Source organism: Girardinichthys multiradiatus, chromosome 8, assembly GCF_021462225.1.
Source record: "Girardinichthys multiradiatus isolate DD_20200921_A chromosome 8, DD_fGirMul_XY1, whole genome shotgun sequence".
NCBI classification, from domain to species: Eukaryota; Metazoa; Chordata; class Actinopteri; order Cyprinodontiformes; family Goodeidae; genus Girardinichthys; species Girardinichthys multiradiatus.
The window spans coordinates 9796973-9812161 of record NC_061801.1 but is presented as its reverse complement, the minus strand read 5'-3'; the positions used below and the strand labels follow the sequence as shown (position 1 = coordinate 9812161).

The window sequence follows — 15189 nt, the reverse complement described above, 5'->3', positions numbered from 1 at the left end:
TCATGGAGAACAAAAGCTGGAATTAATGGATGGAAAAATATTCAAGCAACTAAAATAGGTAGACTGACAGTATAGGGTAACATTCTGTTCAGTTTAATCATATCAAAGACTTTTAAAAAGAAAAATGGATACAATTCAGATCCATTTAAATATGACTAATCATATTTATCCCAGTCATATAGTCATATTCAGATCCAATTATATAGATTTCTAAGCAGTTCAAATCACTACACATTACAGTCAAATTAAGTTGATCATTTGATGCTGAAATGGTCAAGAAGCTATCTAAGCTCAGTTTTCTATAAGGAATAAAATGAAGAGTACACAAAACCTAAAAAAATAAAAAACATGGATAAAGTAACTGCTCTGTTAATGGCTACATGTAGTAAAGAGGCACACCTAAACACAGACATACTTTCTAAGGGAAAGAAAACCAAAGAGAGTAGACCTACTCAAAGGTTAATAGCAGCAATAAGCCTTGTCAGTGGCTTTATTTAGAAAAGAGACACACTAACCACAGAAATACTGAGCCAGGGGTGCCTTTTGTATAAATGAAACTCAAAGACAGCATCCATCTATCATCCATCTCATCATCTTCTGCTTATTTGACATCAGGTCACAAGTGTAACAGGTTCAAGTGGGAAACCCAGACATCCCTCTCCCCAAAGACACTCTCCAGCTCACTCTAGGAATTCCTAAGCATAATCAGGCCAAAAGGAAAATGTAGACCCTCCAACAGAGTCTGGGTCTGGCCCAGAGCTCCTTCCAGCAGGACGTACCCAGAAGAGGAGCCAGGAGCCATGCTGATCAGATGCCCAAACCACCTCAACTGATAAGGAGCAGAGGTTCTACTTTGAACTCCCTCTGGGTGACAGGGCTCCTAACCTCTGTTTCCAAGGTTGATTCAGACAAGCTTACAGAGGAAGCTTAATTCATCCACTTAGATCTGATTTATTTGGTTATATTCCACATCTCATTACCATGAGAGTCAGATGGTTTGGTATATGGTGTAATTACAGTTCATGTGGAGATATAATGAAAGATTACACTGCTCAGAAAGTTTTTCTATTTGCATGACGCTGAGTCCAGGTTTTTCCTTTAAAACAAGTTGAATGAGGGCTCTTTCTCCTTTTATATGCTTTACTTGGATAAATGTCCTCATGTCTTTGCTCAAGTTTCACAACTACTTTATAGGATTTATTTTTTTCACACAAGCCAAGTCTTTTTTCCCCTCACAGCACAAAAATTCTCCTAAAATGTGCTTCTTGTGTTTCACTAAGCTAAAATTAGGACTTGCTCTTGTTTGAGTACATGGAAATGAAGTAAAACAAAGGTGTCCCTGTCTGGCCAAGCTGTAGCACCCTTTGTCTATGGTTTGTTTGCTGACAGCACTCTGACACAGATTGACAATGGCATGTCAGAGCAGAGATGCTGGACAGTGGTTTGTGATGCTGAAACCTGCTGTGACAATAATAACACACTGGTTCCTCTGAAAGCTTCCAGGACGTGGGTCCAAGCACCATCTGGTTGGAAATTTCTGCAGTTATTGGACAGAACAGATCAAGAATCAATGTGTTGTCTCTTAAAAGCAGCTATAAAACATCTCTGCAGCTAAAAGCAATTTACCCACTCCCCCACCCCCAACCCCCCAAAAAAACAAAATTACAAATATTTTACCTCAGACTTGGGGGTTGGATAATTAAGCATTGAGTTACATTAGTGCTATCAAACCTGCTATTCTAATTTTAGGAAATATTTTCCCTGAAGTTTTGGAATTCACTAGTATGAAGCAAGTAAGATATTTGGAGAGAGCCACATGGCTTGTAATATTATGGTTTGGCAAGCTTGAAAGCCAACCAGTCATAGTATATGTGCAGCCATATTAATAGGAGTATTTTAGCTATTAGCTTTTGTCGAACGCAGTTGTTAATGGTAAAATTTGATCATGTAAGTTTTGTGTTTCCAGCCACCGTGAGTGTTTAAGATGTATCAGTTTGTTGGCCAGTCTACCTCCTTGGCCCAAGCAAAAATCAACCACTGTTGGATGGATTGTAAAATCTAGTACAGATGTTCATGGTTTGGCCAGTAATTCATCCTAAAGATCTAAATAGTGTTGTGATCTTTCTTCAAAAAGCAATTTTAATTTAAATAAAACATCAAAAATTGTATAATTTTCACTCAATATTGAGCAGTCTCCTAAAAATGTCATTATTGGTTTAAAAGTTCATTTCGAAGATTACTAAGGGAATTATCTTTCTTCATAATTTAAATAATTTATTGGAGTTAGTCACTATTGTAATCAAGAATTACCTTGTCAGTAATCACACTAATCCATTCACTAATGGTTGAGCAAATAAGGCCAAAAATAAAACATAAAATAAAAAGACATAAAAACTAAAAGTACTTTAAAATGGCAGCCTGTATGGCTGCAAACAAACTTTCATAATATTGTTCAAGATGATTAAAGTCTTCACCTTTAATCAAAGGTTTTCTTAACCTCTCTCTGCCAGTGGCCTAATTTTGTTTTTGTTAAGCTAATGTTGTTTTTAGGGTTGAAAGTTTGGTAAAGAAGCAATGCTTTGAAAGTGAGCTCCTTTGAACTGTCTGCTTGGCTATAACTGAACCAGCACGATAGAACTGATAAAAGAATGCTTTACCTGGGATCCAAAATCGGCCGTTGTGTCACCTGTCTCTTTGGTCCCTACACTTGCGTTTCTCAGCTCACCTGATAGGGAAAGTTTTGACACACAGCTCTTATCGGTGAGAAGGTGGTCCAGTGGAAAGATGGTAGCGGCTGGCTTATTGGGCCCAGGTCATTGAATTCATGGATGGTTTGCCACTTGTATCATTTTGGAATCAAATTGGAAACAATAACAAAAAAATGCTCACAATAAAAGTCACTTAAAAGTCACTTAAAACTCAACAGGAACTTTGAACACAAACTAAGTGAAAATACAAAAATACGATGAACAAAAACATTTCAGCCAAAATCTGACAAGCTGATAGCTTGGTTCTTTGTTTTTTGTCTGATTTAGCTTCTTGCACCCCCCTCACAACCCCTGCAGGTTTGTGAGGAGGGGGGGGGGGGCTGGTGCCTGTCTACAGGTCACCGGGCAAGAGTCAGGGACAATCTGGACAGCTCATAAGTCTATCAAAGGGCAACACAGAGACACTACAGAACAAATAACCATAAACCTAATATTTGCGTTTTGGGGCTGTGGGGGGAACCCAAAGAATATCCCGGCATGCATGGGGGAAACATGCAAACTCCATGCAGAAAGACCCCAGGGTTTGAACTGAACCTAGAACTTTCTTGCTGCTAAGCAACATTCCTTAGACTTGCACCACCATGCAGCTCAAAAACTATACAACTACTGCAAAATGAAGGAACAGTTGGTTCTCTGCTCCAGTTCTCAGATGATGGTGTCCTGCAAGGGTTGCATGTTTTTCTGCTACAGCACACCAGATCAAAACATGTTCATTGCCTTGACAATATATTGTCAAATTGTGCAGAAGTGCATTACTGACTCATTTCAGTTAGGCATAGTGAAGCCTAGAAACAGCTTAGACTACAAACCCCTAAGACCAGAGCATGGGAGACCAAGGGTTTACAATCTGCTACATAGCGATGGCTCACACTGCTGTGAATTTATTTATATATTTATTTATTTATTTTAAACCGTGTCCTGTCCGTCAGAGGAGCGCTCAAAATTGTTGTCTGAGTGCCAAGAAAAAGCCCAACAGATATACTTTCAAGAGTGGAACATTACAGCTAATGCTTTAAAGCTCCGCTTGATTTTTATAAAATAAACTTTATTAGGAACTGCTTTGTGAATATTTCAATTGTTACGGACATGGAGACAGAAACAAAAAGGAAAAAAATAAGAAGCACGAAACAGCGAGAGGTGGGGCAAAAAGGAAAAGGGGAGAGAAAGAGAAAAGAATGGAGGAAAGAAAGAAGGATGAATAGAATACAAGATTACACCCTGCTTGCTTCTACACCTGCAGAAACATTCATATTAACAGCTTTTTTACCAAAAAGTGCACAGTACTTATGAATGCAAGATGTATTTAGTGGTAAATATGGCTAAATATAGAACATTTGTGTATCTGTTAACACCTGAATCTAAACACCTGCGGGTCTGAGTGTGAGCGGGCTTGTGTATAAAAGGATTCTCCACAAAAATATGCAATAGCGAGTGTGAAAAGTCACAGACCTGCCCCCCTGGACCTGGGACAGATACAGAGGACATCCGAGCCATAGACATCCAAAGGTCCCCCAAAGCACAGGAACCCCAGGAGAACTATCGCTGGGACTGCTGCAACCCCCCCAGAGAAGAGCAGGGAGAGTCCCAGGGGAACCACCCAGCTGCAGCAACGAGCCCACAGGCGCCGCCGGCAGCCGTCTACGCCCGAGCAGATCCAGCCATGGACCCAGAGACCTGAGACCCCGGGACACATCAATCCCCAAGCAGAGGCCCGACAAAGCCCAGGGGTCCAGGACCCAGCAAGCAGCCAATGGTTGTGAGCCGGCACACACCAAAGCACCCAGCCCCAGACACAAGTACACCAGCCGGCAGAGACACCAACAAACCGGCAGGTAGTGTGGTGGGGAGGAGATAGACCCCACATTTGATGGGGGGCCTAAACTGATCCAGGAGAGGGAGCAGTCCATGACCCAACCTGACACAAAAAACAGGCACACAGAGTTACAATCACACATTCCCACCATACACATAAAAAACACTCACACCCACGCACCCAACATAAAGACAAACAACAATGGGACATCGTACATTCACTCACACTCCACATAAATACTCCCAGGTTCAGGTGCCGATACCCCATAGGGGTAACCAGCACACAGACTCAGGAGGTGGTCCCCTTCCCTCCGGGGTTGGAGACAGGTAGACCACCCCAGCACCTGAACCTGAGCAACCCGGCCCGGACCCCAACACCACGCCCCAACCCCAGTCCCTAATGACCCCCATCCTCATCCAGAGAGGGGGCCATGTAGAAAAGAGTGGTCTACGTGGTCCAAACTAGCCTGCCAACCAGAGCCGCCACAGGATGAAACAGTCCCAACTCCCAAAAGAATTCTGATCCTAGCCCCACGAGATCCCCACCCCCAATGAACCCCAACATGAATTTCCCCAAAGGGCCACCCCCAACCAGGAGACATATCGAACACATGCCCCTGAACCCAAACGCCATGAATCCCCTCCCCACAGCACAGGGTACACCCCCACAGGTGAGCTCCATCCCCGAAAAGCAGACGAAGCCACACCCACACAGTGCAAGCACCACACACAGCCCCCCTCCAAGTACCCCCACCGCATCCTGACCCCACATAGTGTGCCGCAACGGCAAGGCAAATGCCCCGCACAACACTACCGCAGCTCCCACCCACAGGCGCAACAGGGCAGTAATTACCGAGCACCGCACCCACAACGGAAACCCCTACTCCACACCAAGATGGGACAAACTCACCCAGCAAGAGGTCCCCAGCCAGCGGCAAGCACCCGGGTCCCCCACCATGCCCCCCGCCACACAACGAAAGCCCATGGAGAAACACTGTCCAGCTCAGCTCTACCATTGCCGCTCAGCCTTTCAAATGCTGGTGACCCCACATTCAAGAAGAGAACACAACCCAATCCCCCAGTCTGAAGCGCGCGCAGCTACGACCAGGAGTGCTGCCCCACTCCAAAAAATTTAATTTGATTCTGATTCTGCAGTTGTGTGGTGGATCAGAGATGGACAAGAAGATGAGTACAGGACGGTGGTGGACCGCTTTGTGGCATGGTGTGGAAACAATCATCTCATCTTGAATGTGACTAAAACAAAAGAGATGATTGTAGATTTTAAGAGAAATTGGAATAAGTTAAAAAGTATTTCCATTATGGGAGAAGAAGTGGAGGTGGTGGAGGAGTATAAATACCTCGGTGTTCACCTGGACAACAGACTAGAGTGGAGATGCAATTGTGAAGCTGTCTACAAGAAGGGACAGAGCATACTATACTTCTTGAGGAAGCTTAGGTCCTTTGGTGTTTGCAGCAAGATGATGAATGTCTTCTATAAGTCTGTTGTGGAAAGTGTGATCTCTTCTGCCATCATCTCCTGGGGAAGCAGCATCAGAGCCAGGGACTTAAAAAAGCTCAACAAGCTGATAAAGAAGGCTGGCCCACTTCTGGGGACTCCTCTGGAACCTCTGGAGATCATTGTGCAAAGACGGATTTTTCATAAAATGAAGAACATTATGGAGAACCCTTAGCATCCTCTTCATGAGACTGTCCTACAACAATAGAGTGTCTTCAGTCAGAGGCTTCTTCAGATCTGCTGTAAGACAGACCGCTACAGGAGATCCTTCCTGCCTACAGCCACCAGCATCTGCAATGGCTCTTTGAAGAAACCTACATAATGAGCTACAACAACATTTAATTTCCCTTTGGTATTAATAAAGTATTTTTTAATTGAATGTGAATTGAATTGAAAAAAAGAGCAGACCAACCGCCCCAGTGCAACCAGAATACGCCACACAAAGTAGGGCACATGAACAACATGCCCTACCACCCATGAACCCACAGGGTACAGCCAACAGAGCGCCCAGTCCCTGATGCCCGGCACCGGACTGCAGCCACAACTAGGCAATCGGGGCAACAAAACATATCCCACTCGACACGAGGCCGCAAACAAGCCACACCCGACCCAAAATGGCAGGCCCACCTACATGCAAGCTCCGGGCCAGCATAGGTACATGCACCCCCTCATAGGCAAACAACTGAAACCACCAGGGCCAGCCAGGCCATCAAGCAGACCCCTCGATGCACCACCCCGCCCACCACCGTCCCCAAGGGAAAGAGGCCGACCCAGCAAGCTGATGGGCACCACAGACAGGCCACAGCATGCGCAGCAAACAGGCTGCACTCCCCCCGAGATGCAGAACCACCAACATCCAGGCCAGCCAAGCAAAAACAACAGAGCCAAGCCAAGCTGCAGTTCCCCCCCAAGCCAATGCCACAGCAACACCACACATCCTTCCGTACATCGGTAGGAGCACATTTAAGACCACCGACCCCAAGCACACACCACCCACCAGGAATCACCCAGCAAACAAACAAACCCCACTTAAGTATAAGGCAGAGAAGCCCGATGCAAAGGCCGAGCCCAGCGACTCCCTCGTTCAGCACCCACACTTGGAGGCCAGAGGCGCTGCACACAGGACCACCGCCCCAACACCACGGCATACCATACAGTGGAGGACAGAACGCAGCAAAGAGCACCCAAAGCAAAAGTCGTGCACAAAATCCACAGCACCTAAAGCAAAAGCCATGCACAAAGCCCACACCGTGCAAATACACCCCCACCAGCCCTCCAAAAATAAATACCCCCCATGACAGTGCACCTCTGTGAAAAGAAGACCCACAGCATCCAGGTCCAAGAACATGTCAGACCCCCATACCCCTTTACTTCCGCCCCTCTGCCTGCTCAGACGCTTTTCTCCTAAGCTCCCTGCTTGCTTGCATTCTTTTACTCCTAACTTTAATATTGGACTAAAACAACTTCTTACCAGCGACTCCCAAGGATTATTATTATTATTATTTTATTTTATTTTATTTTTTTAAAGGACTTTGATGTTTTTATAATCGAACTCGAAAGCAGAACAAGTTGACGCCAGCTAATCAGCACAAAATGCCTCCCTTCACCACAGAGGACTTCGACAAACTTTTACAGAAATCGGCTGTTTTGGAAATGAAAATTCATCGACTAGAAGTGAATGTGAGGTGAATATGGGGTACAGCGATGATTCAACTCTGCCTGTGAGCCCAAACAGTGACAGGCAGCTCAACAACTCAGCCGGCAATCAGAACACTGAGAATAAACCTACCGGCAGACCCCCCTGGCATGTTTTAGGTGCATGCCCAAAAAAATCAAGGTGGACGACTCATTGGAAGATCTCAGCAATTAAAAAAATTAGAATGGCCAGTCTCCTTTTCCCCTGGGGAAATGATCCATCTTCTGGGAACAATAAAAGGTTTGAGAACAACCTTCATTCTAAACAGTCTTCTCCTAAATTGCCAGAGAAAAAGCGCCCCACCAGACCAAGAACCCTAATAGTGGGCAACACAGCTGTGGATGGGATTAAAAACGTCTGCAACAAGAAAAACACAGAAGTTATGATTGGTACCAGTAACGTGGTCTCTGATATCTCAGAGAATATTCTTGCAATCACAGAAAAGCGCCTGTCTCTAGAAAACCTTATTATACACTGTGGAGCCATGGATGACGTAGCTAAGAAAAAATCAGAAGGATTGAAGGAGGATTTCACTCGTCTTCTGAATATTGTTGGAGGTCTCAATATCAAGGTGTTTCTCAGAGGATCCTTTGCACCGATTTTCTGTGGAGATGAGATTTTTTTGAGACTTCTGATGATTAATAAGTGGTTGAAAAAAACATGTGCTACCACACCTGTGAACTTCATCGACAACTTTAATATTTTTTGGGAAAAAAAACAACTCTTCAAGCAAGATGGTTTCTGTTTGAGCAAGCCAGGAGCCACACGTCTCACATCTAATCTCTTCTATTCAGTAAATAATCCGCCAGCAGCTTCGACCTTCAGCAGAGAACATGGAGTATCAACAACAATGATAACGCTGCCTCCAACAGCTCCAGCAGAGACAATCAGCCAGTTGGCTGAGAAAGAGAGGTCATCACAAAAGGTCTCCCTGTCGAAATCTACAAGAGAACTGGACCCTCCCATTATACCCCCATTCCCCCAAACCCAGACCCAGACCGACACCCCTGGTAAACCCCCCTCACCCCAGACCACGACCCAGACCGCACAGAACTCTCCCATCTCCCCACTGATAATGCTTTTTGCTTTACTGGATTCTGATAACATGAAAGGAGCTCTTAAAATCGGGACACAAATGGCTCTGACATCTTCTCCATTCAACACCCCCCGTGGCCGAGGCCCTGCTACCAAACCAACATCTTCCAAATGCCGCAGACCTCCACCACCTCCTAATCTATCTCCTCCTAATCAGGACCTTCAAATCACTTCTCTGTGATACAGTCTGGGCCCCAGTGGTAACTCTATCAGAAATGAGCATCTCCAGGAAAAAGTTGGGCCCCTAATAGGAGATAGTTGTAAAATCTCTGTGCTTATACGTGACAGAAAGAACAAAGCCAAAAGGATAAGAGACAGTAATAAACAATCAATGAAAGCCATAAACTGTCAGGTGCAACCACACACACCGAGTTTATGTAACTAAGTCATATAAACTGGCTTTACTGAATATTAGATCTCTGTCAGGAAAATCATTTTTAATCAATGACTTCATTACTGACCACGATCTTGATGTTATGTTTTTAACAAAAACATGGTTACATAAATTTAATAAAGCTCCCATTCTGATAGAGGCGACGCCTCCGAACTACAATTTTCTTTGAGAGAGCAGACAGCAAAGAAAAGGTGGAGGGGTGGTCACTTTGTTTAAAGATTTATTAGAGTGTAAAAAAGTATTTCTGGGCAAATTTGACTCTTTTGAATATTTGGCTCTCCAGGTAAAGAGCCCGGTCTGAACAATGTTCTTGAATATTTACAGGCCTCCTAAGTCCAAAACAAACTTTATCAGTGATTTTAATGAGCTTTTATCTGTGATATGTGTTGATTATGACTGTTTAATTATTGTGGGAGACTTCAACATTCACATGGACAATCCTGAAGACAGAAGTGCAATAGATCTATGTGACACTCTTAGAACTTTTGGTTTGACTCAACATGTTAAACAGCAAACGCACAAACAGGGACATATTTTGGACTTGATCACCTCTAAGGGTCTAAACATTTCCAAGGTATCTGTAACTGATGTTGCCCTATCTGACCACTTTTCTGTTATTTTTGAAAGCATCATCTGCAATGACTCAGTTTGCCAAAGAGACATGATAAGAAAACGCATCTTTAAGGACGGTGCTGCTGAAACCTTTAACCAGATTTACTCTTCTACCTCCACTTTGCCCTGTAACACTGTAGATGAGCTGGTAGAAAACTTTCATTCTAAAATCTCAGACATCATTGATTCAATTGCTCCAATTAAAGTGAAAGTCATTTCTGGGAAGAAAATGTCTCCATGGAGAAGTGCTCCACCAGTCAGAAGTCAAAAAAAGGAGTGTCGAAAAGCTGAAAGCAGGTGGCGAAAGACTGGACTCCAGGTTCACTATATTATCTATAAACAGAGACTATACAGATATAACCTACAACTGAAAAATGCAAGGGAATCTTTCTTTTCTGAGATCATCAGCAAAAACATTAACAATGCTCGTGCATTATTTGCCACGGTCGACAAGTTAACCAACCCTCTTGTAACTGTAGCATCTGAACTCCACTCTACCAGGGCCTGCGATGAATTTGCTAACTTCTTTACTGAAAAAACTCAAAAGATCAATTGGGCAGTCAGCACATCCACATCAACTCCAGGACCAAAGTTGTCTCCAACTAGAACTGATTTTGACAAAATTTCCCAATTTCACCAAATAAACTGCAAAATCTTAGATGAAATCGTACAGCAACTAAGCTCTTCTTCCTGCTGTCTCGATGTTTTACCCACAGCTTTCCTTAAGAAAGCTTTGCCTGTAATAACATCTGATTTAACACAAATAATAAACACGTCCCTTTTGTAAGGTGTTTTCCGCCAGGCCTAAAAACAGCAATTATCAAACCTCTATTGAAAAAGAGCAACTTGGACAAGCTGCTACTACAGAACTACAGGCCCATATTAAACCTCCCCTTCATCAGTGAGATTATTGAAAAAGCTGTGTTTCAGCAGTTAAACAACTTCCTAACAACGACCAACCGCTTCGATGTCTTCCAGTCAGGCTTCCTGCTCACCACAGTACAGAGACTGCTCTTGTCAAGGTGTTCAATGACATCCATATAAATGCAGACTGTGGAAGAACCACAGTGCTGGTATTATTGGACCTTAGAGCAGCATTCGACACTGTTGATCACTCCATTTTATTAGAGCGCCTGGAAAACTGGGTCGGCCTTTCTGGTACAGCACTCAACTGGTTTAAATCTTACTTGAAGGACAAGGACTTTTTTATGTCAGTAGGTAACTTTACATCAGAGAGCACAAAAATCACGTGGCGTTCCCCAAGGGTCCATCTTAGGGCCCCTCCTATTCAATATCTACATGCGCCCCCTAACTCAGATTCTAATAAACAACGTAAGTTATCATAACTATGCAGACGACACACAGCTATACGTTACGATGTCACCAGGTGACCATGACCCCTTTCAAGCGCTGGGTAAATGCTTAGAAGAAATCAATGCATGGATGGGCCTAAATTTTCTTCAGCTGAATCAAAACAAAACTGAAGTAATAATCTTCGGACCAAAGGAAGAGCGTTTAAAAGTTAGCACACAGGTTCAGTTAATACAGCTAGAAACTACCAGTCAGGCTGGAAACCTGGGTGTAGTGATGGACTCAGACCTGAACCTTCAGAGGCACATAAAGGTAGTAACTAGGTCGGCCTTCTATCACCTAAAGAACATCTCCAGGATTAAAGGACTAATGTCTCAGCAGGACCTTGAAAAACTAATTCATGCATTCATCTTTAGTAGAATTGATTACTGCAACGGTGTCTTCAAGGGGCTGCCTAAAAAGTCGATCAGACAGATGCAGTTGATCCAGAATGCTGCTGCCCGCGTCCTCACTAGAACTAAGAAAGTGGAGCACATCACCCCGGTTCTAAAGTCCTTACACTGGCTCCCTGTAGCTCAGAGAATAGAGTTTAAAATACGTCTGTTAGTCTATAAATCACTGAATGGCTTAGCAACAAAATACATTACAGACTTGTTGTCAGTGTATCAACCAGCCAGACCTCTCAGGTCATCTTGCTCAAATCTACTCTGCATACCTAAAACCAGAACCAAACATGGAGAAGCAGCTTTTAGTTCTTATGCTCCACTAATCTGGAATAAACTGCCAGAAAACTGTAAAAGCGCTGAAACCCTAAGTTGCTTTAAATCAAGATAAAAAACTTATTTGTTTATAGTGGCCTTTGACTGTGCCATCTAGGCATGATTAGTAGCGTTTTCAGACCAATTTTCCTTTCATTTTCTTGTCCATCATTCTGTTACCTTTATTTTATTTTACTTTTTTAAATTACCTCTGTTGTTTGATTTTCTCATTTGATTTGTTTTTTTGTGTCTGTATCTGTGTTTATTTGCTTCTTGATTGTGTTGTAATTGTATGTACAGCGTTTTGAGTGTCTCGTTGCTGAAAACCGCTATATAAATAAACTTACTTTACTTTACTTTACCCTGCCAGAAGTAGCCCCGCAAAAAAACCCACACCAAAGACCACAAAAGGCAGGGAGTCCACAGGGCCAAAACCGAAACCCACCGAGAAGCTAAGACCAGTCCACTCCGAGATCAACCCTGGCCAGCCCGCCCGCCCGCCCAAACCATGCAGACCCCTCTGACTCCCCTGCCCCAGACAGAATCGGGACCGGCATCAGAAACCGGAATCCAGACAAGGAACCAGAATCCGAACCGGAACCACCCAGGTCCAAACAATGCCTATCCCCACCCAAGCCCAACCACCCACATCCACCCCAGAAGAAAACCTACACCCACCCCGACATTTGAACAACTCCCAGAACACATAAGACATTTGACACCCAGGTTGACTCAAACCCACCTCCTCCCACAGACCCTCCGCCTACCAGCAGAATGCACTCCTTGAAGGAGAGAGCACCTGCAATGAGATGGTACCTACACATCAGTTTAGAAGGCCCCTAAGCCCAGTAATGCACCGAAGGCCCCCGAGCCAGGGCCAGGTGCCAGAGCATGCACGGGCCCAAACCCTGGTGACATCCCGCCAGGACGCAAGCCCCCAAGGCCCAGCCAGGACCCCAGCTTGGGGACGACACACCCCAGGAACCCAAAGCCCCCAAGCCCACCCCAGACATGCACAGGAGCAGCACGCCCACCAGGCCAGTAACCTATGTCCGCTGACACAGGCTCCCCAAAAGCATCGCATTCAACCACCAGATGTCGCCCCCGAGAGCCACCAAAGCCCCACCCCGGTTGGGCCCACACCCCTCGGCGCCAGACCCCCCAGCGACCCCAGCCCATGGATACCCCAAATGCCCCAAACCCAGACACTCCCCCCGCATCTGCCACAACACCCCACAGGATGAAGCCAAAGGTGCCCCACTCCCACTAGATGATGCTGTGAAATTTTTAAGATTGACTTGTTACATATGGATGAAACCTGCTATGTTGGTGGGTTCAGCATTGACAGCTTCACAGATTTAATTTCTGACAGTGTCTGCAGTTATTAATATTATTGTTTACATCATGAATATCTGCCACCATGTATTTTCTGTTAGTCTATATTTGAAATTCTTCAATAGTAGGGACTGTTTCACATTTAAAAGCCTCTCCTTTTCTGGAGCATTTTCTGAAGTGGAGCAATAACTGTCATCTGTAACAGTTGTTTGGAGAATGCAAAGTAAGCATGAGAAGGGATGTGTCTGTTGTAATCACGCCAGCTAGATGTAGTAATATGCCAAAGTTCCTTTCTCTTCTTTTTACACGATAAGATACTGGTCGCATGACTTATCTCAAAGACTTTGATGCTGTCTTGTAAAAGATGAAATAACTACATAAACTCTCATAATTATGTTTTACACTCAAAATATTTTTTATTTTATTTTAGTCTGACAGCTAATGTGTAAATGTTTAAATATATCTTTATTAGCTAATATAGTCAAAGTTGAAGTTGGCATCTAGGCACCAATCTCATCACTCCATGGCCATGCTGCCCAAACATGTCATGGAGTGATGACATCTGCATGTCAGGAAGAGAGGGTTCTTTGACCTTATATCCCTCGGTGGTTTCAGGCGTTGATAGGGAGGGCTGAGGAGAACCAAGTAGAAGCTGGCAGCAGTAGGCAGGCCAGCAGGAAGCATGAAATAGAGGGTGCAGTAGTTATTTTGCAGCCTAATTGTTAGGGATGGTTTGATATACAGTGCCTTGCAAAAGTACTCGGCTCCCTTGAAACTTTCAACCTTTTGCCACATTTCAGGCTTCAAACATAAAGATATAAAATTCAAATTTTTTGTGAAGAATCAACAACAAGTGGGACACAATCGTGAAGTGGAATCAAATTTATTGGATGTGTCAAACGTTTTTAACAAATAAAAAACTGAAAAGTGGGGCGTGCAATATTATTCGGCCCCTTTACTTTCAGTGCAGCAAACTCACTCCAGAAGTTCAGTGAGGATCTCTGAATGATCCAATGTTGTCCCAAATGACTGATGATAATAAATAGAATCCACCTGTGTGTAAGTCTCCGTATAAATGCACCTGCTCTGTGATAATCTCAGGGTTCTGTTCAAAGCGCAGAGAGCATCATGAAGACCAAGGAACACACCAGGCAGGTCCGAGATACTGTTGTGGAGAAGTTTAAAGCCGGATTTGGATACAAAAAGATTTCCCAAGCTTTAAACATCCCAAGGAGCACTGTGCAAACAATCATATTGAAATGGAAGGAGTATCAGACCACGGCAAATCTACCAAGACCCGGCCGTCCCTCTAAACTTTCATCTCGAACAAGGAGAAGACTGATCAGAGATGCAGCCAAGAGGCCCATGATCACTCTGGATGAACTGCAGAGATCTACACCTGAGGTGGGAGAGTCTGTCCATAGGACAACAATCAGTCGTACACTGCACAAATCTGGCCTTTATGGAAGAGTGGCAAGAAGAAAGCCATTTCTCAAAGTTATCCATAAAAAGTCTAGTTTAAAGTTTGCCACAAGCCACCTGGGAGACACACCACACATGTGGAAGAAAGTGCTCTGTTCAGATGAAACCAAAATCGAACTGTTTGGCCACAATGCAAAACGATGTGTTTGGCATAAAAGCAACACAGCTCATCACCCTGAACACACCATCCCCACTGTCAAACATGGTGGTGGCAGCATCATGGTTTGGGCCTGCTTTTTGTTAGCAGGGACAGGGAAGATGGTCAAAATTGATGGGAAGATGGATGGGGCCAAATACAGAACCATTCTGGAAGAAAACCTGTTGGAGTCTGCAAGAGACCTGAGACTGGGACGGAGATTTATCTTCCAACAAAACAATGGTCCAAAACATAAAGCCAAATCTACAATGGA

The 15189-nt window shown here is 44.2% G+C and overlaps 1 protein-coding gene across 1 annotated transcript; it reads left to right on the top strand.

The window, feature by feature from the left end:
* Nucleotides 1-6613: 6613 nt before the first annotated feature.
* LOC124873000 (bromodomain-containing protein 4-like) lies at nucleotides 6614-13206 on the top strand. Its single transcript, XM_047373457.1, has 2 exons — nucleotides 6614-7047; nucleotides 12717-13206. The coding sequence occupies exons 1-2, from the start codon at nucleotides 6614-6616 to the stop codon at nucleotides 13204-13206; spliced, it is 924 nt and encodes a 307-aa protein (XP_047229413.1).
* Nucleotides 13207-15189: the final 1983 nt, after the last annotated feature.